The sequence below is a fragment of the Andrographis paniculata genome, unplaced genomic scaffold (assembly GCF_009805555.1).
Source record: "Andrographis paniculata isolate CXL003 unplaced genomic scaffold, ASM980555v1 Contig17END, whole genome shotgun sequence".
Classification (NCBI taxonomy): domain Eukaryota; kingdom Viridiplantae; phylum Streptophyta; class Magnoliopsida; order Lamiales; family Acanthaceae; genus Andrographis; species Andrographis paniculata.
The window spans coordinates 879,376-904,280 of NW_026137457.1; the positions used below are offsets into that span (position 1 = coordinate 879,376).

The 24,905-nt window shown below is 39.1% G+C and overlaps 8 protein-coding genes across 18 annotated transcripts; 4 read left to right on the top strand and 4 right to left on the bottom strand.

The window, feature by feature from the left end:
• Positions 1–1,680: 1,680 nt before the first annotated feature.
• On the bottom strand, positions 1,681–8,182 carry LOC127264047 (U4/U6 small nuclear ribonucleoprotein PRP4-like protein). Of its 7 annotated transcripts, none has more exons than XR_007841596.1 (9): positions 8,057–8,182; positions 7,589–7,639; positions 4,690–5,623; positions 3,631–4,084; positions 3,332–3,529; positions 3,165–3,246; positions 2,970–3,085; positions 2,292–2,382; positions 1,681–2,221 (listed from the first exon to the last, which is right to left on the bottom strand). XR_007841596.1 is itself a non-coding variant. In XM_051293418.1 (8 exons), exons 3-7 carry the CDS (start codon positions 5,553–5,555, stop codon positions 2,991–2,993), a joined length of 1,695 nt encoding a protein of 564 aa, XP_051149375.1. In that variant the 5' UTR covers positions 5,556–5,623; positions 7,589–7,639; positions 8,057–8,182; the 3' UTR covers positions 1,681–2,382; positions 2,970–2,990. The 7 variants fall into 7 exon arrangements, 3 of the variants coding, with proteins under 3 accessions (XP_051149375.1, XP_051149366.1, XP_051149350.1); XR_007841597.1 differs by having other exon boundaries at positions 1,681–2,241; XR_007841593.1 differs by having other exon boundaries at positions 2,292–3,085.
• On the top strand, positions 5,983–9,068 carry LOC127264073 (protein IQ-DOMAIN 12). 4 transcript variants are annotated; one of them, XM_051293453.1, is made up of 7 exons: positions 5,983–6,733; positions 6,878–7,009; positions 7,093–7,208; positions 7,319–7,600; positions 7,683–7,913; positions 8,077–8,208; positions 8,321–9,067. In XM_051293453.1, exons 3-7 carry the CDS (start codon positions 7,134–7,136, stop codon positions 8,828–8,830), a joined length of 1,230 nt encoding a protein of 409 aa, XP_051149410.1. In that variant the 5' UTR covers positions 5,983–6,733; positions 6,878–7,009; positions 7,093–7,133; the 3' UTR covers positions 8,831–9,067. The 4 variants fall into 4 exon arrangements, with proteins under 4 accessions (XP_051149410.1, XP_051149419.1, XP_051149404.1 ...); XM_051293462.1 differs by lacking the exon at positions 5,983–6,733 and having other exon boundaries at positions 6,783–7,009; positions 7,096–7,208; positions 8,321–9,068; XM_051293447.1 differs by lacking the exon at positions 5,983–6,733 and having other exon boundaries at positions 6,783–7,009; positions 7,076–7,208.
• A 271-nt stretch (positions 9,069–9,339) lies between these two features.
• LOC127264093 (DNA repair protein recA homolog 2, mitochondrial) lies at positions 9,340–12,340 on the bottom strand. Its single transcript, XM_051293472.1, has 8 exons — positions 12,194–12,340; positions 11,948–12,002; positions 11,629–11,846; positions 11,305–11,392; positions 11,036–11,208; positions 10,229–10,375; positions 10,020–10,151; positions 9,340–9,652 (listed from the first exon to the last, which is right to left on the bottom strand). The coding sequence occupies exons 1-8, from the start codon at positions 12,287–12,289 to the stop codon at positions 9,353–9,355; spliced, it is 1,209 nt and encodes a 402-aa protein (XP_051149429.1). The 5' UTR covers positions 12,290–12,340; the 3' UTR covers positions 9,340–9,352.
• Positions 12,341–12,568: 228 nt separating this feature from the next.
• LOC127264125 (protein FATTY ACID EXPORT 1, chloroplastic) lies at positions 12,569–14,182 on the top strand. Its single transcript, XM_051293526.1, has 6 exons — positions 12,569–12,717; positions 13,081–13,318; positions 13,510–13,677; positions 13,759–13,805; positions 13,887–13,927; positions 13,990–14,182. Exons 1-6 carry the CDS (start codon positions 12,595–12,597, stop codon positions 14,087–14,089), a joined length of 717 nt encoding a protein of 238 aa, XP_051149483.1. The 5' UTR covers positions 12,569–12,594; the 3' UTR covers positions 14,090–14,182.
• LOC127264132 (uncharacterized) lies at positions 13,070–16,489 on the bottom strand. The gene is made up of 5 exons (XM_051293538.1): positions 16,458–16,489; positions 16,145–16,319; positions 15,702–15,799; positions 14,422–14,896; positions 13,070–14,341 (listed from the first exon to the last, which is right to left on the bottom strand). Exons 3-5 carry the CDS (start codon positions 15,730–15,732, stop codon positions 14,317–14,319), a joined length of 531 nt encoding a protein of 176 aa, XP_051149495.1. The 5' UTR covers positions 15,733–15,799; positions 16,145–16,319; positions 16,458–16,489; the 3' UTR covers positions 13,070–14,316.
• A 702-nt stretch (positions 16,490–17,191) lies between these two features.
• On the top strand, positions 17,192–20,617 carry LOC127264106 (alpha carbonic anhydrase 4-like). Of its 2 annotated transcripts, none has more exons than XM_051293496.1 (7): positions 17,192–17,446; positions 18,191–18,408; positions 18,487–18,593; positions 18,682–18,784; positions 18,943–19,110; positions 19,198–19,251; positions 19,569–20,617. In XM_051293496.1, the coding sequence occupies exons 1-7, from the start codon at positions 17,347–17,349 to the stop codon at positions 19,647–19,649; spliced, it is 831 nt and encodes a 276-aa protein (XP_051149453.1). In that variant the 5' UTR covers positions 17,192–17,346; the 3' UTR covers positions 19,650–20,617. The 2 variants fall into 2 exon arrangements, with proteins under 2 accessions (XP_051149453.1, XP_051149461.1); XM_051293504.1 differs by having other exon boundaries at positions 17,203–17,446; positions 18,952–19,110.
• Positions 20,485–22,308, top strand: LOC127264120 (alpha carbonic anhydrase 4-like). Its single transcript, XM_051293512.1, has 7 exons — positions 20,485–20,627; positions 20,753–20,970; positions 21,101–21,207; positions 21,381–21,483; positions 21,591–21,749; positions 21,856–21,909; positions 22,044–22,308. The coding sequence occupies exons 1-7, from the start codon at positions 20,537–20,539 to the stop codon at positions 22,119–22,121; spliced, it is 810 nt and encodes a 269-aa protein (XP_051149469.1). The 5' UTR covers positions 20,485–20,536; the 3' UTR covers positions 22,122–22,308.
• A 98-nt stretch (positions 22,309–22,406) lies between these two features.
• Positions 22,407–24,676, bottom strand: LOC127264099 (calcium-binding protein CBP-like). Its single transcript, XM_051293485.1, has 5 exons — positions 24,075–24,676; positions 23,100–23,146; positions 22,831–23,006; positions 22,720–22,738; positions 22,407–22,618 (listed from the first exon to the last, which is right to left on the bottom strand). The coding sequence occupies exons 1-5, from the start codon at positions 24,586–24,588 to the stop codon at positions 22,514–22,516; spliced, it is 861 nt and encodes a 286-aa protein (XP_051149442.1). The 5' UTR covers positions 24,589–24,676; the 3' UTR covers positions 22,407–22,513.
• Positions 24,677–24,905: the final 229 nt, after the last annotated feature.

Below are 24,905 nucleotides of genomic sequence, written 5' to 3' on the forward strand. Positions count from 1 at the left end.
ATGAGCCAACAACATGTGAGTATTCAATATGGACCTAGTATAAAGGTAAGATTGGGCCTGAAAGGCCTGTCAACATTACACGGGCCTGAGGGATAATATTGGCCGACAAACACCAGGATGCAACATGGGCTTGTCGGAAAGGAGCAAAAAACACGTGCGTTCTTGATTGGGGCCTAATATAAATGCGCCGAGTGAGTTTTAGATTTGGGCCTCTAGGCCTCGTGTGAAAACTGATATTGGGTCTGTGAGGCCCGCCAACATCACAGGGGCTTGTCGGAGACTGGCCGACAAACACATGAAGCCACATGGACTTGTCGGAAATGAGCCCGCAGCACGTGAGCTCTAAACTTGGGCCTGTCATAATTGGGCCGAATGTATGTGTGTTTTGGATTTGGGCCTTTAGGCCTGGTTGGAATGTGATATTGGGCTTTAAAGGCCTTTAAACATTGCATGGGTCTGTCGGAGATTGACCGACATACACTCTGATACCCCCTTGGTCTGTCGGAAATAACGCGACAGCAGGTGAGTTCTCTACTTGGGCTTTGATGAAAATGGGCTTATTGTAGGGGAGTTTCCATTTTGGGCATGGAATGGCTGTCAGCATTACATGGGCCTGTTGGCAATTTTGCCGACAAACACCTTGATTTCAGGTGGGCCTGTCGGAAAAAAACGACAGCTTCTAAATTGGGCCGGTTGAATATTGGCCGTCAGAAGAGTTTAGTATGGGCTTCAAGGCCCATACTAAAAGTAAGATTGGGCCTGAAAGGCCTGTCAACATTACATGGACATGCTGGAAATTGGCCGACAAACACCATGATGCCATGTGGTCTTGTCGGAAATGAGCGGACACCAAGTGAGTTCTTGATTGGGCCTAATGTAAATGGGCCGACAGATAGTAAGTTATAGAATTGGGCCTTTAGGCCTAGTGTGAAGACTGATATTGGGCCTTTGAGGCCCGCTGACATCACAGGGGCTTGTTGTAGACTGGCCGACAGATACCTGACGCTACTTGGCCTTGTCGGAAATGGGCCGACAGCACGTGAAGTCTCAACTTGGGCCTCATAAATGGACCGACTGTGTGCTTTATTTGGGCCTCTAGCTAGGCCCAGTTTGGAATATGATATTGGGCCTTTAAGGCCTTCAGAGGCCTATTGTAGATTGGCCGACAGACACTCTGATGCCATGTGGATATGTCGGAAATGAGTCGACAGCACGTGAGTTCTAGATTACGGCCTGGCAGCAATGGGCCGACAGCACCTGAGTTTTCAATATGGGCCTTTATCTCTAATGCACGTAAACATGGGCCTGTCGGAAATAGGACGACAAGCAGTCTGATGCTAGATGGGCCCGCATGAAGGAGTTAACAACATGTCCGATTGTTGTTCATGGGCTTATCGGGCTGTCCTACTTGGTCCGACAAAATTAATTATAACATTTAAGTATATTGGGCTTGCGCTAAACACCTGTCCAGCGAATGCAGATTACTCCGATTTAACCACGTTATAGAATTTCCAAAAACCTAGGATGTGTTTGGTTACGTTCTCGAAATTAGATTACAATTTTCTTTTCCAATATTATATCTAGATCACTCACAATCTTTTAATTCATCTGCTATAATTAATATTAGTTAAAGTATATATGAAACCGTTATTTTCTGAGAGAGATCTAATTAAATCCCAATCAAAGACAAATTAGTATATATATTATATATATTTATAAAGAAACACTTACTGTTACTGATATGATATGGCTGGCTGCCGTCACCGTGACCGTTAAATATCCCAATGAAGACGGCAGTTCTCCACGGGAGCACTCTTTCCTTCTGCATGGAAAACTCAAAACACAAGTTAAAGACTCGCATCTACGTACATTACATTTATTTCTTCCCGCGCAGACCTCCTCCTTCCTTCTGCAGCCATTGCACATCTGCACTTCAATTCTCCTCTTCCAGATATCCATCCAGGTTCATTCACACCTTCATCAATTTCATCTTCTTATTACACCTACCACCAATTTCATGCTTAAATCTTCAAAGGAAGCTGGAATGGATTGGATTGGATCATCCATATTGACACCACAAGTACTCTGGCCAGGAACTTCTGTTCAAAACACCGAGTCTGTCGACATGGTTATCTTTCCTAAACCCTAATGTACAGCTTTCGAGCGGTCACTAAGCATGTACTCATGGAAACTCAAATGCAGGCATATGTAATTGCTTCAACTGGAACAAAAGAAGAAATGCTTCATTGGAAAAGAACCCTAAAGTTTGAAGCAAAGTAAAAAGTTCTTACCTCATCAGATTCTTTACCAGGTATCGAGCAAATTTTGTCTGGAGCAACAAGGAAAAGAAGTCGAAGCTCTTGAAGGTGCACACATTTTGTCCTATATGTAAATATATGGGAATCACAGCATATATCTATCTTCGCTAGCCGGAAAAAACATTCTCTCCTACATCCTTTGGTTGTTGCAGACAGGTTATTATACAAAGCTTGAAGGCATCAGGGGTTTTCAATGCTACCATTTCTGAATTCTGATGATGGGCTGCGACCACAAAGTAATAGCACAAGACAGGCAAGACACTTGACTAACTCACATAGTAAACGAACGTACATATGACCATAGATTTGTGCCTAATCTGTCTGGTGTACAGAGTAGTGTGCGTGTGTTCTAGTCGAGATCTGATTTATTTGTTACATAAGATGGGACATTATTCATTCATCGTGGCGTTTCTTTATTGAACTGATTCTCTAATAAGGTCTTTGTTTCTCTAAGCATATATGTCAGTGTATGTGTATTTAGTAAACTGAGATGGCTAAAAGCTGAGATTAGAAACTAGAGGACACATTTAAATGCAGTTAAGAGCAATGGAAACTTAATACAATTAACAGTATTGATAGTCAGGGCAAAGATAAGGAAATGATTCTTGATTCAGAAATCAATTAAAGCTATCAAAATAGCATCAGCTAAACCTGCATGCAGAGTGTCTCGGTTCAGTCAATGTCCATCTCCTTCTCTTTATCAGTCTCTTTGCTTGTCCACAGCTTGATTGTTCTATCATGCGAAACAGTTGCAATGCATTGTCCATCTGCCATTAAACGGACGATACAAAGGTTAGTAGTACACACAGTTAAAACTAATCTTTGCCATGAAATGATAGAACTAACCTCCGGTGATATCAAGTGACGTAACTTTTGATTCATGGCCTGATAGTGTCTTCACAGGCTTAAAGTCTCTTGACGACCATATCTGAAATGAGAAGTCAATACAAGGGTCACAAAACAGAAAGCAAACTGAGGAACTATTTAAACATGTTTTACTAAAATGTACAAACCTTAGCAGTCATATCATATGAGGCTGTGACCAAAAGGTACCCGTCATGAGGTTCGAATTTCACTTGAGAAATGAGGTTAGCATGTGCAGGTATTATGTACAGAGTTTTTCTCTTCCTCAAATCCCATATCCTGCAAGTATTGTCTTCACCACCAGTGGCTAAGTGATAACCATTTGGAGAAAAGTTGGCACCGAGCACCTAAAAGAAGGAAAGATGAAATTGCAGTGAGAATTACAAAACAATAAAATAAAGTGCACCAGAAAGGCTTAAGGCAAGGTAAAAGATGAACGTAGAATTACAGGCTTGACATGGCCTTCCAAAGCAAGAATACTTCTTCCGGATCTTAGATCCCAAACACGAGCAAGAGAATCCAATCCACAAGAAGCTGCTAATGAACCATCATGATGAAAAGTGATCCCGTAGATACTTCTACTATGACCTTCTTGGAGAAGCAGCTCCTCGCCCGTCTCTACATCCCATAATCTCCATGTTTTGTCAAAACTGGCTGTACCTAAATATTTTCCTGATGGATGGAATGCGATACGTGCAAGACGATCCAAATGGCCACTGTATGTTCGAAGGGCAGACCCATCGAAATTCCAGAGTCTTGCAGTCCTGTCAGCGGAGGCTGTAGCCACTTGGTTGCTGATGGGAGAGAATGCAATATCAGTAGCTCGTTCGGTATGGCCCTTAAGTGCGGATATCTTCCTTACTTCCGGCATCTTCCACACTTTTGCAATCCCGCTTAGAGAGCTAATAAACAACAAAACAGCAAGAATAAATTACAAGCAGTTTCCAAATGCATTGTAGCAAGTGAACTCATCAATTTACAACCAGAGAATATGATACATGTAAATAAATAAGTATCAAAGAAAAGTAAATTTTAGTTACAAAATTACATAAAAATTAAAGGGTATGATTACTGTAGTCAAAATTACCCTTTCCTGATTAACTTTATGAATGAAGCACAACAGGCATAACAAAAAACACATGAATTCAATTCATACTGATGCCGAAACAATTGTTGAACATTTAAACAACCTCAATCTTAATCTGCCGTATTTATATGATGATCATTATCGCATCTATGGGATAGGATAGGATAGGATAATCATAAAATTAATATAATAATCACTGGTCGAGTGTAGTAAGAGTTTTAATATTTTAAAGTAAACATGTGATTAAACGTGAATAGAGTTCTCAATCAGTTATAGTAAACACATCATAAGTGGTGAGAACTTATGAATGATCAAAACACATGTAAAATTGCATGTCTAAAGCTGCATCAATGGCGGATATAGGATAATAAGACAAACACAACTCAACCAGCCAACATTTGCAATAAAGAAGAAGCTTACCAAGTGGCAAGCATCTTTCCATCATGTGAAATTGAGCAACCAGATAGAGGTCGATCATCACCAATCTCACTGCACTCGAGGCCCAAATACGACGCCTGTTTCAGTGACCAATCGATCTCTGCATCCAAATCTTCATCCGGATCATCCCGTTTTCTTCTTGTTCGGTGCAGGCGTAGTGCTGATCTCACCAGAGAGTACTTCGCGATCTCTCTACGAGCTTCTAACAGTGCCTGAGAACCTTCAGTGAAAAATGGATACTGAATTTCTTCCTCAAGCTCCGACGGCGCCGCCGTCGACGCAGCTTCCTCTTCCTCATGAGCTTTCATTAGTTTCTCCAGTTGACCTTCTGAATCAAGTTTCGCCATAAGCGTCCTCAGCCGATCACGCCTTTCCATCTCCCTCTCTCCGAACAGAGTGATCGGTTCGCCGAGGCGCCGGAGGCGCGCACGGACAGAATTGTCGTTCGTCGGAACCGCTAGGGCAGCCGCTCGGCGTTTCATTAGAAGTTCCTGCACTGCTTTCTCCTGTCGTTCCTTAACCTTTTTACTTTCTTCTGATACCTCATACTCCCGAGCAGCGGCGCCGCTCGATTCTGGCTCCTCCTCATCCGAACCTGAATCACTGGTTCTCGAGTCGCCGTTATCCTGTGCTACTGAAGGCCTGTTGACCGGAGGACGGACAGGTATCGGATTCAATGGCGCCGGAGTCGGACGAGGAGCAGCAGCTATTGGAGCGAGAGGAGGAATCACCGGCGGTGCAACGACAGGTGCAATCACCGGTTGAATTGAGGTTATGTCGGTGGCGGTAACCACAGTTTCACTGCTGGCAGGTGGAACAGATTGCTCAGCACCAGATGCAGATTCCATAGCCACCGGATTGCCTCTCCACCGTCAAACGACAACCGCTAACCACCTCCAAGGTACAAGGTTTCAAACTGAAAAATACAGCGCAAAGGTTAAAAATGGCAGCGAAATGGAAGGAAACTACCTCGAAGCAGCGAAAGTTGATTGGCTTCGCCGGAGACGACGGCAATCGGCAGCAGTTAAAAACCCTAGAGCTCTGTCATCTTAAAACTTGGGCCTAAGCCCAATAAAAGGTACCCATTATTGGGCCGATTTATAATTACAGTGTCCTAATTGAGTCTCATATTTACTCGGGCCCAGTAAAAGCTATATATCATTTTAAACTACATTTTAAAAAAAAAAAAAAAAAAAAAGTGAAATTAAATTAAATTAAAATTCCAGCAGGGTAAGAAACTATGATAAATTTCCACATGCCTGTAATCATACTACTTTCAACACTTTCTGAAATAAGAAATGAAAATTAAAAAATGATCAACGTCATGCTTAACATTGTTATCATTTTTTTTAACAAACATTGTTATGTTGATGTTTCTTTCTTACAATAATCCATACATGCATGGTCCCCCCCCCTCCATATCTGGAAAGCTTTCTGGGGTATAAAAATGGCAAAGATATGTGATGAATGGTTTCTGAAATTTGATTATTTGTTAGCTAATTAGATCCCAGAGAACAACATCATTAATTAATACTAACGCATCTTATGTAAAATATTCAAAACCTTACCTAATTCATAATTTCCTAACCCAAAATTTCACTCTGGTGGGCCAATTGAACAGCTAGAAAGTCAATCACACACTTTTCTTCCCCTCAAAAACCTCACACATACACACATATATATATCTGTATCTATACATAAGATTATACTTGACCATATTTCTCATATGATTCACAATTGACTCAGTCAGCATATCCCAATTCTCAAATGAAAGATGAAGCAAGAATTTCATCACTTATTAGTGGGAATGGTAGAGCAATTTTCAGCAGAGATCTACCAAACCCATAGTTTGAAATGTGTGGGCTATTTCTTGGTTCAAAATTTCATTACATGAACAAACTCAATGTGGAGTCTGAATGAGATTTTATGTAAGAAAGGATAGTGGCAATGATAAAAGAGATAAAGGGCACAAAGAAGGCACTCACACAAGACTTTTAGAGCATGGCGTAGGAAAGACATATCAAAGGTTAAAGCTTTAAACCCCCACACCCCACCCCACCCCACCCCCAACCACAAAAATATATGTTGCTTTCACAGTCACTATCAATAAGCACATGATGTGCTTTTGAAAGAATATACTAATCAAATTTCTGTTCTTGAAACTTTAAAGAGGGTAAACTAAGCCACTTTGCCTCTTCTTCATCCATCATTCTAAGAAAACAAACAGTGATGGATATGCTGTCAGACATGAGTAGATTTTATCAACATATGGAGCGAGCCTTAACGAGTTAATTCTACACAGGTATGGTATCATTTCGCTAGAAAATTCAGCATATTTTGAAGAATAAAACAGTTCTTTATTATCTAGACTCGAGCATGACTCAGAAGGAACATTCTGTCGCGAATCTACTTAACTGCTTACCTATATGGGGAAGAAGAAAAGCTGGTTCACCTATGTAAAGAGGCTATTTATTTCCGAGTCTAGACCAAAATCAGAAGAGGTAAATTAGTGTCATTCGATTGCAACATACTGTTTTGATCTATGTTTTTGCAGTTTTCGTTAATTAATCATCTGATGAACTTATCATTTGAACATTCTTGTGGCTTTAAGAGTTCTCAGAAGCCCAAGAAATGGGGATGGTTTTTCGAAAGGTTCAACTTCAGACAGTGTCCTGCACTAGAGGCACCTCAGGAAGCTGTAAATAAAATGGTGACGGAGGAACAAAGAAAGCATGCATTGGCCGTAGCAATTGCAACCGCTGCAGCAGCAGAGGCGGCTGTGGCTGCTGCCAATGCTGCTGCTGAGGTTGTCAGGCTCACAAGTATTCCCTATGAAAGGAAAAATCAATACATGGCAGCCATCAAGATCCAAAGTACTTACCGGAGACATCTAGTGAGTTCTTTTGTTCCTTGTATACACAGGTCGTATATCCTGAAACAAATCAGTGAAAAATGTCATTATTGGGCTTTTGTAGGCAAAGAAAGCACTCAATGCACTTAAAGGACTGGTAAAGCTTCAGGCTGTGATACGAGGAGAGCTAATTAGGCGCACTGTTGTTAGAAAAATGCCATCAATGTCTTGGATCTTGAAACAACAGTCCCAAGTACATAAAAAGAGAATTCAAACTCCCTTTGATCATCTTAATCATGGTACAAAGAGAAATAATGTAAACAAGAAGGAAGCATGCCAATATGAAGAATTTAGGGTAAGTGAGGAGGCTGAGATTACCTATACTACTCTAACCTGAACTACTTCAACATTTTGAATACAGAAGCTGATTTAATATAAATATGTCAGTCTCCTAATGAGTCAATAATGTGATATCAATATTGAAGAAAAAAGCATTACCATGATTTCTACATTGGCAGCATCGATGCAACAGTCACAAGAGTTGGGATCTGAGTTTGCCTCCTAAGGAAGAGTTAGGAGCCACATCTTTGCAAAAGCGGGAAGGCATTGCTACACGGGGGTGCATGAAGCAGTATTCATTTTCCCAGAGGGTATTCTCGAATCTACAAAAATCTACATCATGAGATGACTGACCGTAACATAACTAACATCATATCATCAGTTTTTTAGGCTTGCCTACATACTTGACTATTTTGTTTCCAGGAGATTAGAAACGACAGAAGCCTGCAAGAACCAATGAAGCATAAAGAGATAAAAAACATCCGGCTTGATAAATTGGTCGAAGCACATTATCAAGCAGGGATAGATAAGTGGAAATCTTTGTCTCGCTCAAATACCGTAACAATTAATGTAACTAGTCTGCCACAACTGAAGCAGAAACCAGAATGCAAACAGGAATTGAACACCATATTTTCACAACCGAGAAGATCATTTTGTCATGTGAGGCAGAAATCAATGGGAGATGATGGATCTTTACCTGACTCTCCAGTTTTCCCGGCATACATGGCTGCCACAAAATCTACTAAGGCCAAGGCTAGATCACTGAGCACACCTAAACAAAGGCTGGAGTTATGGGACATGTACTCAGGCGAACTTTCCCCATCCAAACCCAAGCTTTCTTCCTGGAGCTCTTTCAGTGGAGAAATAACCAAGAGTAGCAAAAGGAACAGTAATTCTCAGCACAAGCCTTCATATTATGGGACATTAATCTAAGATTTAGAAGTATAAGTTTTTGCTAACAATCCATCAAAGTACCTAAGATCATGATGTCTATGGTACACATAGTCATATCACTGGATATTTATCGTTTTCTGTTAAGAGCACGGAAGTGAAAATTGTGAGAATGTTTAGAGGGTAAGCTATCAGCTTCTCTCTCAGCAGTTCAGGAGAAAGGTTTTGTTCTAGATTTAGAACCTCATGTTTCCTAATTTACTTTGGAATCTTTATCTTAGAAAGAGCATAAAAAACGTATTGCTGAATTTATAATGATTAAAGGAATGTGATATTACACATTACACAATGAAAGGTTAACTATACGCTCGGTGCGCACATATTTTGGAATCATTCAAATTTATATTAACCATAACTCACTTTAAATTTGTACCTTACACAGATGTTTTTCACTCTAGAACAATTTTCATGTAGTCCGGAGTCAAGCTCAGTGCTTTTGCAGAGTCTTTCTGACGAACATTTTGCAGGTAACAGCTACAAGCTATCTGAATTCTTGTCATGCAATCAATGATATCCTTTAGAACTCCTTTCAAATAAATGGCATCTTAGGGTTCTGATTACATCATCCAATGCTTCATCATCTGCTGCCAAATACTCTAAAACTTCATCTCTACTGTGCCAGATTTTATCTTTTATGATGTAACTGCTTCCATCAGTGGCTATGAGACCATGTTCACAGGCCAAGTCCAAGGCCTCTGATTCACGGCATATTCCCTTCCCAAACTTTATGTTCAACTCAGCTTTAGTCATTGCAGGTGCAAGCTTATTTTTAACAACTTGCACAAATATCCCAAGACCGGTAGCCTGACATTAAAAAGCAAATAAGGTCAAAAATAATATATAAATAACCCTACAGAAAGCTCTCTGGTGGCAAGTATCAGTCTGTTACATACATATATAAATCAAACATTCTTAGTGTTTATCAACTATTCTCTATTGACCAAGGCATCAAGCTACGGTAGGAGGTTTGAAACGAAAGGAAACTTAAGCTATTGAGGATAAAGAAAATCAGCTTTACTGCTACATAATTTCTGACAGGGACATTCAGTTGCAATCATGCTGGCATATATAAGTTGAGAAAATCATACATACACAGATTTGCAAGGGAATTCATATTAGATGATAAGAATAATAAGGGACATGAGATGTTGACATCATTGCACAGTCTTACCTCATCCCCTGCCTTGAGCAATTTCCTTCTACTAATTCTCATTCGGATAGCTGCATAAAATTTCAAGGCATTACCACCAGTCGTTACTTCTTCCCATGCTGTACCTTTTACTTCTTTCTTCTTATGTCTAACCTAAAAGGACTGAAGAATATTAGTCTCAGGTACAAAGCATGAGAAATAATTGAAGCTACCAGCGAAAAAGTGCTAACCTGGTTAATGAAAATGACAAGAGTACTGGAATTGCATAGAGAATAATGGATTTTTCTTAGCGCTTGTGTCATTATTTTAGCGTGTTGGTCTTTTGAGGGACTGCATGCCGGAGCATCAACTTCACATTGAGGAATAAGTGCAGCCACCTGCAACAAGAATTCAGGTCAAACTTCCTGTATATAAGATCCACGATTTCCTGTATATAATGGAAAATGAAACACAGAGATATCCATTTTTTGGTTTTCACAAAAGGGTAAAGGACAAGAAAAAAAAAATATATATATAATCAAGTTAGCCTAGTGATTAAAATATCGAGCAGAAAACAATACACAAGGGGAACTAAGCATGACTCACAAAAGGGAAATTGATTGCAAAACTGAAAAGGCTTCAAATTAAAGCACCCTATGCTGAGTTTTGAGGAAGATGCCATTGATAACCATATTTCATCAAATCCCCAAAGGTGATATATCTTAATGACTCGTGCATGTTCAGTGTGTATAGTTATCTTTTAAAAGAAATTTTAGCAACAAGCAGAACAAATATCTTTCTTCATTCACACGACAGTACAAAATATAAAAGAAACTTGACACATGCACAATATGAAACTAGAAAGTAGCATGAATATGATAATGATAACTTCATAACCAGTGAGTAGTATCAACAAGTTTGCTTTGTTTGAAACAGAATATCATTTGCTTCATTAGATGGGGAATAATCACTCTAATCAATCATAATTGACATTCAATTTAATTCATGTGCACAATTGGAGACAGAAAAAAGAGACAGGAATAATTTCAGGCACATACACTGTCAACAACAATTACAGAAATTGATCCACTTTTTGTCAGTGTATCCACCACACTCAGTAAATTTTCAGCACAGTCTGGTTGTGAAAGAAGGAGATTATCTGTGTTTACACCAATTGATTCTGCAACTGAAGGGTTTAGTGCATGCTCCGCATCAAGGTAAGCACAGTAACCTACCAGAGAACTACATTAGATTAGGGATAAATAACAGTAACCTATCTGAGAACAAGAGATACTTCAACTTATTCAAGTCTGTTGATACAACCAACCTCCGAGCTTCTGAGCTTCTCTAATAACATGCAATGCAAGTGTTGTCTTCCCCGATGCTTCTAGCCCATAAATTTCCACCATCCGTCCCTGATAAAAACAATCATCAAATTGAAGTCTGTCATAGAAAATTCAACTTCCTGTGTGACATTAAACAATGTAGACAAGATAATTCTCAATTTCTCACTCTCATGTGAAATAACTACATAACTAGGTTTACTATGATGATATGACAACTCATGGCCATACAATTTGATTTCTTAATAATCAACAAAAACACAAACTTGTGATTAGAGATAGGTGCAACTAAGTGATCAGAAACAAACCTTAGGCAGTCCACCAATACCAAGAGCCTGATCCAGTTTCAATGATCCTGTGGAAATCACGGGGGCACGTCTAGCGCCAAAAAATCGCTGCAACGACAGCATTGATTCTTTACCAAAGTCTGCCGCAATATTTGACAGTGCCATACGTAGGGCAGTTTGTTTCTCAGTCACCCTGGAATCGTCTGTAGTATGATCATCATCATATTCATATTCCGAAGCTTCCAATAAGAACAAAAGGGTAGAATGTCAGCAATTTCAAAACTGATATCGAATTCTATCATGAGCAGAAAAGGAAATTATCAATAACATGAAACCTAACCTACGCCCGTAGATGAAGCAGCATTGCTGAGAGACCTACGCCAAGTAAATCCATTCTGAAGAAACATAGTAATTGCTATACATGTCAAAAGTTAACAAAATCACCGAACCACAGGCATTACAGCGACATAAAAAACCGTAAATCGAAGTAGAAAAAATTCAAATAAAGCATAATACTAATCCTTTTTACAGCAAAGCACCACTAGTCTTTATTTATTTATTTATTTTTTTTGAACTCTTCCAATACCTTGGAGTTGAAGAAGATGCGAGAGGAGAATCGAGAAGTAGCCGACAAAGAACACAATCTTAGAACTTTGGCTGATTGACGAGCAAATATCACCATTTTATTTCTTCTACTCTTCACGAAATGTATTCAGTGCCAAGAAGAATTAGGGTTGCTCTTCAGGTGGGATGGCGCCATTTTGCGAAGAGAGAAGGAAGAGACGGCCATAAATCGTCTTTACAAACGACAATTTCCAAATATAAAACGCGACTTTACTCCTGAAGTTAAAAAACCAAGAAGGCAATAACTTGTAGAATAGTCAAAGCATAAAAAATTCCAAATCTACGAACACACCCAGCCTGTCTTCTTCCTTCTCCAATTTTCTCTCCTGTCCAAATTCCCAATTTGCAGAAAATTAAATTACGATGTCATCTGTGATCAACCAGCTATCGTGTTTCTCTTCGATAGCCAACAATCGGCGATTGGAATTTCAATTCATCTCAAGTATCCGTACTGTAACAGTTAGTTTTGGTCCCCGGAACCTGAAGGTGCGATTTCTCTGCCTAAACTTGGAATTAGGTGTTCCTGAATTGCGATTAGTTTCCAGTGGTTTCTATTTTTAGGTTGTAGAATATCATCGATGTGAGAATCCATATATTCGTATGCTTCATATCTCTGGAATAGTGAAGAAAAGAAGGCTTGATGTAGAAAAAAAAAAGTGGTTGTGTTTCTGTCTGGCAAATGCTTTGCTCACCGCGGTTCGGGAAAGTGGAGATTAATTTGATCTGTTGAGGAAAACGGAGATCAATTTGAACTCATTGCTAAAATTGAACCAGATATATTGTTGTGCCGTTTTCTTCAATAGCTTGATGAATTGAGCTAGTTTTGGTTCCTCCTATCTTTATCTTCAGGTTCTAAATGTCGCAAGCAACGACGGCCATAGCACACAAGTATCAAGTTTGGACAACAAAACCTCCCCAGATTATGTAGAAGATGCATCAAACTTACACAAAGGAAGCTCCATAAAGTCCAATTCTCCAACAGAAAGTTTTGCTGCTGGAGGATCAAACGGACATCTTCAGGAGTCTGTTGTCACTGAACCAAAAAGGGCAGCAAAGATTCATGACTTCTGTTTCGGCATACCCTTTGGTGAGCACTTATTATATCAAAGCATAAGTATCCACACTGTTTCTGCACTCTTCAATTGTAAAATACAAAGGTATGATTTCTCTTGAAGTTGTTCTTGACTGGTCGTTTTTGAGTAATCTAACAATCAGTGTAGCTTGGTTGTGTTCGTATCGATATCTAATTAACTTGTAGATTGTTTTCCTTCATCACAGGTGGGCTTGTTCTTAGTGGTGGCCTACTTGGCTTCATTTTCACAAGAAATCCTGCGACATTAGGCGCCGGCGTGCTCTTCGGAGGTGCTTTGTTGGCTCTTAGTACTTACAGTTTGAAGGTATGGCGTAAAGGAAAATCGAGCTTGCCGTTCATACTAGGTCAAGCAGGTAATCCCATACTTCCTGTTCGAGTTGATACACAGTCTCTGTTTATCGATCAATATTCTAAAGCTTTTCAATGGTGCACAGTTCTCTCTGTGGCTCTCTTATGGAAGAACCTTCAGGCCTATTCAATGGTAAACATTCATACTTTGGCTAAACTAGTTTCATCTGTTGCGGTGTATTATACTTGACCCTACTTCCTGGCTTCGTTGCAGACGAAAAACCTCATTCCAACAGGCTTCAACATCGTCATAAGGTACTATTTGCTGTTCTTTTGACTAGATTGTTCCTTCTCTAACATTTTCGAACATTTACCAGTGCTGCAATGCTCTGCTTCTATTCGTATGTCGTGCTATCTGGAGGCAATCCACCACCAAAGAAGTTGAAGCCATCTGCTTCTGTCGAGAAATCTTCATAAAAGAATCAATTGGTAATGTAATATCAAGAATTGAAATTTTGAAGCTTTCGTATTTTTCATGTGAATCTCAATGAGAAATATGTCTTGTCTAGAGTCGTTTTTCCCACTTGTTGTACATTTAAAGTATCGATATACCTTACCCAGTGCGCACCTTCGGATAGCGGCTGCGAATTCCCACGTCATCAAAAAAAAGAAAAAAAGGTATCGATATACCTGTGATGGTCGAATCATATCCCGGAAAGCTGTTTGAAACTGCACGAGCAATTCGCACATTAGGTAGCAAAAATAGTTACATGTTCAAATATATAATCAGTCTAGTGCAGCTCAGTCACTTAGTTTCATTAGTCCAGCCAAGGCCGGGCCTTGCGATTTCCTCTTTCAGATCTTCATAATCACGAGCATCGCGAAGAGAAGCTTCAAAATCGGTGAAATCGCTTGCAACAGGTAAGAAGTTGCTTATATTATCCGTCGCCCCATAGCCCCCTGCCCGTGTCACATCATCAGAATCGACATAAGTATCAGCCACATCCCCATGTTTTAGATTGTCATTTTGTTGTCCTCCAGCTTTGTCATCCCCGGCATCTTCGTAGCCCTGAATATTCCGAAAATGGTCCTCAATGTCAGTGGAATCACCCGCAACTGGAAGAACATGACCGATATCATCAGTAGCTCCAAAGCCTCCAGCTCGCACAACTTCATCTGCAGTAACAGAAGCTTCCATATTGATTGCTCCCTCGCTCGTCACTCGAACATCATCAACTTGTCCCTTTTGGTTGTTCGTCCCAGTTGCACATGATTGAATCTTTGCTGTGTTGGATAGAAACAAGAAATGTTTCGTCATTAAGCCAATACAAACTCCAAGTTTTATTTTCAGTATAATATAAACACAGCATTTTCCAAGCTATTAAAATTTGGATAATCGAGCACATAGAAGCCTATAAACTACAGATTCATCATATGAAATTTGATCGATACAAAAAACTAGCAAGACATGGAGAACCATACGAGCTTTAACTTGGGTCTCAAAAACTACATATACATCGATTCGAAGCTTTGATGTACTTTTGCAAGGATTATGATCGGAAGATTCAAAGCATACACTCACTTTTGTAACAATTAAGAACGAGAGAAGGTCGATTAGAAAGAACTTGGTTGTTCATAAACCAAGGCCATGCCATTTCATGTAGCATTCTTGTAGTGTAAAGTGAAATTGGAATCCAATTGGTTTCTATTATTACCCAGAAAAGCACAGATTCTTATAACCATGCTAAAGATGAAAATCATTTTTGTAAGTAACCGAAGGAGCAAGAAGCCATAAATTCACTTCACCCAGCCCAAATATTCAAGAATTAGTTTCGCCTCTTGATGTAACTTAATGAAAGGTGAATGAAGAAAACAAGAAAACTGTCTGTCCTGAAACACTGCAGTGATTCATCACATTCGAATTTCCAGTCCAGGCAAATTCTAGAGCACAGACTGTTAGGAACCATCGAGGCATAAGAGCTACTGGATTAGCATTAATTTGTTAATAATTTTCAGGTACAAGTTTATCTTAGGTCAACAAAGTTACAAAATCAGGAGAAGTTCCATGATTAAAAGAAAATCAAGGTACCCTGTGAGCTTTCAGTCGAGCCAATGTCCATGACTGATTCTGAGTGCTTTATAACTCGTCTCACATCTGTCAATGGTAATTTACACGAACTATCCAATCTGCGTGAGAAATAGTTTTGAAGCTAAAGTATGATACAAAGAGAAAGCATGAAACATACAAAACCTAGAAACTGAACATGAACAACAGCTTCTAAAACTGCAAATCAACAAGTTTAAAATGCATCTCCCAAGTTGAAAACCCTAGATATTCAAATTCAACGCTCGCTAAACTGCAAAACATAACAATTAAGCAGAAAACAAAATTAATAAATCAAATCCAATAAACGTGTCAAAAGGTTGAAGAAATGAACAACACATTCATGGCAAACCAGAAATACAGAATCGACGACGATAAGGTAAAAACCAAGCCAGAAGAAGAATAAAAATTTCTGCGTAGACGCTTACAGAACAGTCACCGTAATCAGCGACGGTCGCTTTTCCAGACGAAGACGATGAAGATTTCGTGAAAACAAAAGTGAACAAGGTCCACCGGCTGCCGCCGCCGCCGTATAGAGTTCGAGTTGCGGCTGATCACGTGCTAGGCACGTGGACTCGCTTAGCAACGTGTCTGAGAATTGCTCTAATATATGTAAACAAAAATAAATTGGGTTTTATTGAGTTGAAAGTTATAAGCTAGTAAAATATTTACATTGTTTGTTTTAATTAGAAAAATTATATTTAATTTAATAATTCAAAAAGACAAAACACGTAACAATACTTTGCCAGCCATCGCCCGTCGGATTAACTTGTTCGGAGACGGCAGATGGGAATCAAAAGGCTGTTGTTTGGTTTATTAAGGTTAGAGAAAACTTAGTGGGCTGAAATTGGACTATGTGGTTGGTCTCTCTAATTGAACATTTTGGGCTCTCTAATTGGGCTCAGTCCAAAGTTTTAAATTATTAATGTGCGTTTCTTTATCACATGCAATGTAAATAAATTATTTTTATATTAAAAATGTAATATTCAATATTTAGTGTTTATTACAAAATATAGTTATATTTTATTTTATGTCTATAATATTATATTTTTACCTATATTATCATTTAAAATATTGTACTCCTATAATATTTTATATTACAATATTATTTTTAATCTCAATTATACTACACGCTTAATTTTATTTTAAATTCTATAATTTATAATTTTTTTTAAATTTTAATTAGAATGTTAATTATTTTAATTTTAATATATAATTACTTTTACCAATATATTTTTAATTATTCATTAATTATATTTATCCGGAGAATTATTCATTAATAGAGAAATGCTAAGTGGAAGCAGTGAGTATATCTTTCTAACGTTTATATTTTTATTGTTTTTTATTCGACATTATTAAGAACATGAGTCAGAAACACCTGTATATGTTTTGAACTTCATAAAAAAAGTCAAATGCACCAAATCTCTGTCCCTGCACGCGCCTTTCTCCGCGACAGCGATTTCTTCTCTCTCTCTCTCTCTCTCTCTATATATATATATATATGTAGACGCTTGTGCTATGTTTCTTCCCCATTTGGCATTTGCCAGACCAGCGAAGAGAGCTTTTTACGGCGGACGGAGGGAAGGTTGCGCCACCGCTTCTCACAGCAGCAATCTCTGTCTGAATAGCCATGTGGAGCGTCACGCGCCGTCCAGATCTGCTAGCCACATGCCTATTACTGTACTTGCTTCTCCCTTTCGGCATTCTCTTTGCCGATGAATCTGAAGTCGGTAAGAACACTACATATAGTGTAAGTTAGGCAATTGAAGGCTTTTTCTGGCGTTATTCTTCGTAGATTTTTCGAGACAGCTAATCTCAGCTACAGACAACATTAAATTAGCTCAATTGTCGTAAATGTCTGTATACAAGTTTGGCTCTGTCCTCAGATTGTATTTTCTTGTTTCATTGTTGATGGTGAGGTTCGATCTCTGCGTTTTCATTAATACTTTAGAAATGTAACACAAACGCACCTATGTGTTTGTGTAATGCTTTTTTTTTTTTCCTTTAAATCGAGTTTTGTAGTTTGGAAAATAGTAAAAACTTATATTTGATTTTATAATTTGTTAGATAAATATATATTTGATCTGACCCTTAAGGTGAGATGAAAAAATATTTGATTTGATAAATAGCGACAAAAGTGTGCATATGAATAAGCATACAGAGCACAAAACTTGTAAAAATCCATGAAATCTTCTTCTTTTGTTCATCGTCAAGTTTATATATATAATATTGTTGCTTTTTTTGATGAAATTCTGCGTGTGCATAAGTTAAGGCATATGTTTTCAGCATTCTTTATCTGAAAGTTCCATCGTTGCTTTGGAATCTTGATTTATACAATTAACAAAGAGAATCAATTCATGTTCTTCGGACAACATTGGAAGAAACAGCTGTTTGCTGTTTCTGATTCTTACCAAGGCATAATGTATTTTTGAGTGAATCATCAAATGAGATCCGATTTTCTTGTGTCTTAACAGAGGATGAGTCTGAATTCACTTACACTCGGCACAGTGAAAAGGGGCCGGAGAATTGGGCAAACATCAACCCTCATTGGAAAGCCTGTGGGAGCAGGAAACTTCAGTCCCCGATTGATCTTGTAAATGAAAGAGTCGAGGTTTCTCCTATGCTCGGGGGATTGAAACGAACCTACAAACCGGCGCCTGCTGTAATAAAAAACAGGGGACATGATATCACGGTTCGTCTTATGTTGTTGTCTTGTCTCCATTTCCGGCCTTGTTTTTCTTTCGAAGAATGTTAGTTAGTTCTCTTGCAGGTTACTTGGCAAGGAGATGCCGGAGGTGTTGTAATAAACAGGACCGAGTATCAGTTACTGCAATGCCATTGGCACACGCCTTCCGAGCACACGGTGGATGAAAAAAGGTTCGTTCATATTGCATTTGCTTCCATTACAACATAGTACATTCGGAAAACAATGGAATCTAATCTTGTCTTGAATATCTTTTTCCAGATTCAAGATGGAGATTCATCTGGTTCATAAAAACTTGGCAGGACAAATTTCTGTAGTCGGGATCTTGTACAAATTGGGGCGCCCTGATCCATTTCTTGCAAAGGTAAGCAATACATGTGTTAAATGACCATCTAACTAAAAACTTAATTAGTGGAGAATGATGCATTGTTAATTACATATTATACTTCTAACATCATGTAAGAACTTTGATAACAAGATGAACCTCACAAGACTATATATATAAATTTAACACGATTCAAGATTCTGCAGCTTCTTGAAAACATCAAGACTTGTGGTCATAAAGGAACTAATATTGGTGTCGTCGATCCATGGGATATCAAATTCGGAAGCAGAAAGTACTTCAGATATGTTGGATCTCTTACAGTTCCCCCTTGCACAGAAGGTGTTCTTTGGACAATCTTAAAGAAGGTGAGCTTTGGAGCATCCTAGGTTTCATTTGCTAGAGCGTGCATTCGATGTAATTGTAGAAGCTCGACGAATTTCCTTCTTTTGTAGGTAAGGACGGTGTCACAAGAGCAGATGAGAGCCCTTAGGGATGCTGTCCACGATGTAAGGCTCTGTTTATTTGAAGTTTTGTTTATAATATCACATAAAAATATAATATTATTTCATTTCGAATCAAATTCCAGAACACAAAACCAAAGCATAGTTCTTATGCTCTAACAATACATACATATAGAAGATAGATAACTAGCAAATGCTTTCAACTAACAAAACATGTGCTGACAAATATCCTTTATAAGCATACTGTATGAATGTGTTAAAAAAATTAGTAATAGTATATAATGTACATACTATTGTCCTAATAGTCCCAGAATATTGTATTTGTATTATATGTGTTACAGTATATTAAATTATTGTTGCAGGGGTTCGAAGACAATGCAAGGCCAATACAGCGCAATTCAGGCACAATGCCAGTGTACATGTATCGTCCCGGAGGCGATTAAACGCCAAAGGATGTTGCAACAACAATGCACAAATTAACGTATGAACTCTTCTAAATATTGATGTCCGAAAGAATACACAGTGAGATTATCCGACATTTGCTGCTTGTAATATTTGTCTGCAAATTAATGGTTGAATTATGGTAACAAAATTCAGTGATAAATTTCGCAATCACAAATGCCAGTATTAATATAAATTTATACTAACAATATCAAATCGTCAATTTTACTTATGTGAATTTCGCCATTTTTTGTTTACAGTTTTTCGGAAATAAAGTTTATTGTTGGTCCCAAAATTAGTGAGAATGATCACATTTGATCCATCTAAAATTTTTATTTTTGTTATTGAATAAATTTGATTTCACAGCAAACTCTCTCTAGTTGGGCTCTCGAGTTTATTTCATAAAATCTAGACCCGAGCAGAATTGAAATAGGTTGAACTTGCCCATGGGCATTAATGAAGGAATTGCAGGTTTGAATGTCCGAAGACGACCGACGACGACGATTAATAACTGCAAATTAAAACACCTCCCAATTCATCAACGGTTCATACACCAACGCCACCCCACCCCTTCCATAAGAGCCTCGAAATTCTTCGCAGGGAATAATTTCCCGACAGCGACGTCTCCTCATCAGATCTGAGTGTCTATTACTTACTTACTTAGGGTTTTATTTCCACCACAAATTGCAGGCAGTACTACTGCAGCTGCCGGAATCCCCCGCCATTTAATTTCCCAAGCACTTATTCTGTCTTCCTCGCTCTTTCCAAATCCTAACAGCCATTGTATATACATGTATATGTATCTATATATACCTCGTTTCTGTAGCATCCCTCCCAATCTACAATACTAACAACAATAATAATATACCGTTGGTTCATTAAGACAGCAATGGCTACTTTTCGTCTATGTCTGAATCTGCTCCTTGCCTCTCTGCTTTTGCACCAATTGCTTTCCACCGTTGCTCACACCAATGAAGTTGGTAAGTAAATCTCCTTGCTCAATATATCAATCAATTCCAGCACCATTTGTATAATATCCATATATATAATCCCATCCTGTTTGTTTAATTAATTAGAACTACTTATTGTTGCAATGGAATTGCAGAGAATCAGCATGACTTTACGTACAGTGTGAACATGACAACCGGTCCTCACAATTGGGGCAAGCTGAATCCGAATTGGACAGCCTGCGGCATCGGACAATTCCAGTCTCCCATCGACCTCGTCGATTCCCGCGTCGTCGTCCTGCCCGCCCTCGGCAGCGTCATCCGACTCCACAAACCGGCTCCGGCCCAAGTCCAAAACCGCGGCCACGACATCACGGTAATTAGTTACGCTCCATTTACATCTAATATAATTTTTAGAATTTTAGAAAAAACAATAAAAATCTAATATTTATATGTATATACACACGTTTGATTTGTTGTGTGGATGGATCGTCTTGTGGCGGCAGGTGAAGTGGGTGGGAGATGCCGGCGGCGTGATCATAAACGGGACCATGTACAAACTTCAGCAATGCCATTGGCACACTCCCTCCGAGCACACCGTCGAAGGCCGAAAGTATAAATCCTTTCCTGTTACTTTCATTATTTTATTTAGCATTATTTTATATATATTTAAAATGTCATATTATATTTTTATTTGTTTTTTGTTTAATGTATAATTATTTTTTGAATCTGAATCCTTAAAATATTTTTGGAAACATATCTAATTCTCGGATGGATCTTTTTTAGATACCCTATGGAGATGCATATGGTCCATCAAGACTCTCGCGGCCAGATCGCCGTCATTGGCCTTCTCTACAATGTCGGAACTCAAGATCCGTTCCTCGCAAGTGTGAGTAGCGCCAAAATAACATGCTTCAGTCTTACAAAAGAAATATTTATTTTTTCATTTTATCTGTGAATTCGCTAACATAGTGTTGTTGTGTGACTAATCTTCAGCTTCTACGGAACAACAGAAACATTAGTCATATCGGACAACACATGGGAGTCGTCGATCCGAACCAAATCAGATTCGAAAGCCGGCATTATTTACGATACATTGGCTCGCTCACAACTCCACCGTGTACGGAGGGCGTCATCTGGACGATCTTAAGACAGGTATCATCCATCCAAGCTAGTATTATTATTAATTCAGACACATATACTTCTGGGCATACGAGGTATATAAGTTTCCTCCGAGATTTATTCCGTTTCTTATTTACAGAGAAGCACAGTTTCAGTTCGACAAATCAAAGGTCTGAGGAGGGCTGTTGAGGATGTAAGCACACATTTCTCCTATAAGGATACTCTTAAATTATTAATATTAATAATAATCACCTCTATACCAATTATTAAATTGTACAGTGTATATATATGTATTTAATGTAATTGAGGACATATCAAATTTTGCAGGGATTCGAAAACAATGCAAGGCCAATTCAGCATTATACGAAGCCTGTGTTTATAAATCGTCCAGACAGGGAGCCCTGAAACCCTTCCATTTCTCTACGGTGAACTTCGCTGCGGTTGCTGCAACTACTACTATTGTTTGATTTTTATGTCCTCCGGCACCGGAGGAGACATACTACCTAATAATATTTATTCGTGTGATTCGTTATATATTATGATGTAATCTACTGAGGATGTTATTACATCATCAATTCCATACATACATATATATATATATGTGTGTGTGTGTTCATTGTTTCTAGAAGCTTCTAGAAGTCTTGATTTAAACCCACAAAACAAAGCCAATTCAAATGCAGAGCAAAAAACTAACAGAGAAACTTCAAGATTCACTCACAATCACAATCACAATCCAGAGGACGATGTAATAACCATACATGCACTAGAGAGTTAGTTCTTACAATAAAAATTGTACATTATGCGATGAGGAAAGGAAGAACAGTCAGCATGAAGGTTTCGTAGTTGAACGTCACCGAGCCCGTGAGCCCGGTGTCCTTCTCCTTGAATTTCTCCGTCAGTCCCTGAACAATTGTGACGCGCATAGCTGATGTTAGAACTGTATATACAATAAATGGTTTCGTATCGAGTTTTAAGGATTCAAATGGGATGTGAAAGAGTTTACCTTAACAGTGAGGCAGCATCTGGCCGACAAGCGAATGATGGAAAGGATTAGTTTCAATTTCAAATGATGTTATTAAAAGATGTAAAGATCGAACATTCGAAGGGAACGTACTCGATGAAATTGTCGTATTCAATGGCCCTGTTTTTGCCGCCGCTTTTGTCGAACTTGGAAACAAGTAAATCGAGGACTGCAGGCGACACTGAAAACCCGAGGCTAAGGAGAGCCTCCCGCAGTTCAGATGTGTCGATTCTTCCACTTTTGTCCCTATCAAATCGCTCAAATATTGCCTGCACGAGATGGCACCGAAACAGTGTAAAGAGATAATGCCATCTAGTATAGAATAGACACACTATCGAATAGCTATAGACAAAGCAACTAACCCTCCAACTCTGAAGACTGTAAAAGACCTGAGAAAATTCCTTCGGACCTGCTCCAGATTATTATATCAAATCCATGAACAATAAAAAAACCGACCAACATATTACAAAAGATTCATACATTCCCTTCCTGCAAACAATTCACAGTGATTCCAACAAAACATATGTATCGAAGTCCTATGTAGTTAGTTTGTGTATCCAATCTTGTTTTTGCATAATACATTTTTCGTCCTAACAGCATCCAAAGCCTATTTTTCATTAATAGGATTTCAACTCCAAACACAAACCAACCACCAATTTTTTCACATCCCTAAACCAGCCATTGTCAACAAACTAAACAAATTTGTAAAAGAGTGACGAACATCACCATCTGTGAGCCATTTCAATCATCAACCTCTGAATCAAGAACAGAAATAATAATAGAACACTTTTTCCCCAATCCAATATTCAAGAATCCAAACAAATCCAACAAATATCACATCCCAAAGGGTCCAAAAGCAGGTGGATGGGTAGCTTTCCTATCCTATGAGATCTTCGCAATCCAAAGTTGACCAAGATTAATTGCCTTTCCCCCTCCATTAAGTCAAAAACTATCCAACTGCCCTCCCTCTAAGGAAAAACTATCCAACTGCCCTATATGAATCCACTCTCAGAATTTCAATTGATTAAAAATCTGGAAAGTAGCTTAGATGCTTTATTGGTCTTTTCCATGAGACTGAAAAGTAGCTCTTGTATGACACTTGTAAGAAACTAGAAATTAATATCATCTAGCTTGAAATCAATCCAATTTGCAGTAGAGCAGTGTAACAGTTACCAGAATTCTGATTGATAAGGCTAAAAATTGGGTCAATTTTTATGTGTTAGGTATTCGATTATGAAAATTGAAGGTGAAATTGAAGAATTGAGTAATTGAACTATTTTACGGTTTCGAATCTCATTTGGGAAACTTAAAATCGGCGATAATTCGCAGATGCTTACCGATCTTTCTCACGTTGGTGTTGGTGAACAGATACATCAACAGGTGAACCGTCCTGAGCCCGAAACTCTGATTGTACGTCGATAGCGCGCGCTGAAGCTCCTTATCGTCGATAAAACCGCTCCCGTCCTGATCGGCCACCTGGAAGCACGCGATCACGTTCGGATCCGTTCCCGGAGGGAAGGCGGACGGAACTAAGGAGGCGAACGGACTACCGTACGGGGCTGTAGGCTGTGGATGATGTCCGGCGTACCCGCCGTAGCTTGGCGGCGCCGCTCCGTGGGGAGCTTGCTGGCTCGAGTACGGAGAGGGTACGGGAGCGTAGGGCGACTGCTGGTTGGGAGGTGCTGGGGATGGACCGCCTGGCTGATGAGCGCCGTAGGGAGCGGAGGCGTAGGGTTGAGACGGCGGAGGAGCGGACGAGTAGGGCTGAGACGGCGGAGGAGCGGAGGCGTAGGGCTGAGACGGCGGAGGAGCGCCGTACGGATAGCCGGAGGGGTTTGGGTAATTCGACATTATGAATCTACGATGGTTACTGAACTGCGAGCAGATGCAGAGTGGAATTTATTGCAACGGACTTGATATTTTGGGGTCTGAATTTTTGGATATTTTCAAAATGGCCACTCCGAATGCTTTTTTAATACCATTTAAATCTGAGGTTAGAGTTGTAAATTCATGTCTGGGATGGCAGATGTTCTAATCGTCAAGGACGCGTCCGCTAGCGCGTACGCGGTCCACTGTCCACGTTTGTCGTCACGTCACCAAAAAGATATCGGACACGGACAATATATATATTTTTTGCCTTTTTTTTTCTTTTATTTTTTATGAAAATA

Excerpts from the sequence above, each read along its gene's own strand:
- LOC127264047 (XM_051293418.1), bottom strand. The coding sequence starts at position 5,555 with ATGGAATCTGCATCTGGTGCTGAGCAATCTGTTCCACCTGCCAGCAGT. Across the intron at positions 3,530-3,630 it reads TGGAAGGCCATGTCAAGCCT|GTGCTCGGTGCCAACTTTTC; the intron begins GTAATTCTACGT and ends TCCTTCTTTTAG. Across the intron at positions 3,086-3,164 it reads GTCACTTGATATCACCGGAG|ATGGACAATGCATTGCAACT; the intron begins GTTAGTTCTATC and ends GTTTAATGGCAG.
- LOC127264073 (XM_051293453.1), top strand. The coding sequence starts at position 7,134 with ATGGGGAAGAAGAAAAGCTGGTTCACCTATGTAAAGAGGCTATTTATT. Across the intron at positions 7,209-7,318 it reads CTAGACCAAAATCAGAAGAG|AGTTCTCAGAAGCCCAAGAA; the intron begins GTAAATTAGTGT and ends TGTGGCTTTAAG. Across the intron at positions 7,601-7,682 it reads GTACTTACCGGAGACATCTA|GCAAAGAAAGCACTCAATGC; the intron begins GTGAGTTCTTTT and ends GGGCTTTTGTAG.
- LOC127264093 (XM_051293472.1), bottom strand. The coding sequence starts at position 12,289 with ATGGTGATATTTGCTCGTCAATCAGCCAAAGTTCTAAGATTGTGTTCT. Across the intron at positions 10,376-11,035 it reads CTGTAATTGTTGTTGACAGT|GTGGCTGCACTTATTCCTCA; the intron begins GTATGTGCCTGA and ends TTCTTGTTGCAG. Across the intron at positions 9,653-10,019 it reads TGCTCAAGGCAGGGGATGAG|GCTACCGGTCTTGGGATATT; the intron begins GTAAGACTGTGC and ends TTTTAATGTCAG.
- LOC127264125 (XM_051293526.1), top strand. The coding sequence starts at position 12,595 with ATGTCATCTGTGATCAACCAGCTATCGTGTTTCTCTTCGATAGCCAAC. Across the intron at positions 12,718-13,080 it reads TTGGTCCCCGGAACCTGAAG|GTTCTAAATGTCGCAAGCAA; the intron begins GTGCGATTTCTC and ends CTTTATCTTCAG. Across the intron at positions 13,806-13,886 it reads ACCTTCAGGCCTATTCAATG|ACGAAAAACCTCATTCCAAC; the intron begins GTAAACATTCAT and ends GCTTCGTTGCAG.
- LOC127264132 (XM_051293538.1), bottom strand. The coding sequence starts at position 15,732 with ATGGACATTGGCTCGACTGAAAGCTCACAGG. Across the intron at positions 14,897-15,701 it reads CTCGACTGAAAGCTCACAGG|CAAAGATTCAATCATGTGCA; the intron begins GTACCTTGATTT and ends TATCCAACACAG. Across the intron at positions 14,342-14,421 it reads GGCTGGACTAATGAAACTAA|TTTCAAACAGCTTTCCGGGA; the intron begins GTGACTGAGCTG and ends TTGCTCGTGCAG.
- LOC127264106 (XM_051293496.1), top strand. The coding sequence starts at position 17,347 with ATGTGGAGCGTCACGCGCCGTCCAGATCTGCTAGCCACATGCCTATTA. Across the intron at positions 18,785-18,942 it reads CTGATCCATTTCTTGCAAAG|ATTCTGCAGCTTCTTGAAAA; the intron begins GTAAGCAATACA and ends ACACGATTCAAG. Across the intron at positions 19,252-19,568 it reads TTAGGGATGCTGTCCACGAT|GGGTTCGAAGACAATGCAAG; the intron begins GTAAGGCTCTGT and ends TTATTGTTGCAG.
- LOC127264120 (XM_051293512.1), top strand. The coding sequence starts at position 20,537 with ATGGCTACTTTTCGTCTATGTCTGAATCTGCTCCTTGCCTCTCTGCTT. Across the intron at positions 21,208-21,380 it reads CACACCGTCGAAGGCCGAAA|ATACCCTATGGAGATGCATA; the intron begins GTATAAATCCTT and ends GATCTTTTTTAG. Across the intron at positions 21,484-21,590 it reads AAGATCCGTTCCTCGCAAGT|CTTCTACGGAACAACAGAAA; the intron begins GTGAGTAGCGCC and ends ACTAATCTTCAG.
- LOC127264099 (XM_051293485.1), bottom strand. The coding sequence starts at position 24,588 with ATGTCGAATTACCCAAACCCCTCCGGCTATCCGTACGGCGCTCCTCCG. Across the intron at positions 23,147-24,074 it reads CACCAACGTGAGAAAGATCG|GTCCGAAGGAATTTTCTCAG; the intron begins GTAAGCATCTGC and ends AATCTGGAGCAG. Across the intron at positions 23,007-23,099 it reads ACAGTCTTCAGAGTTGGAGG|GCAATATTTGAGCGATTTGA; the intron begins GTTAGTTGCTTT and ends CATCTCGTGCAG.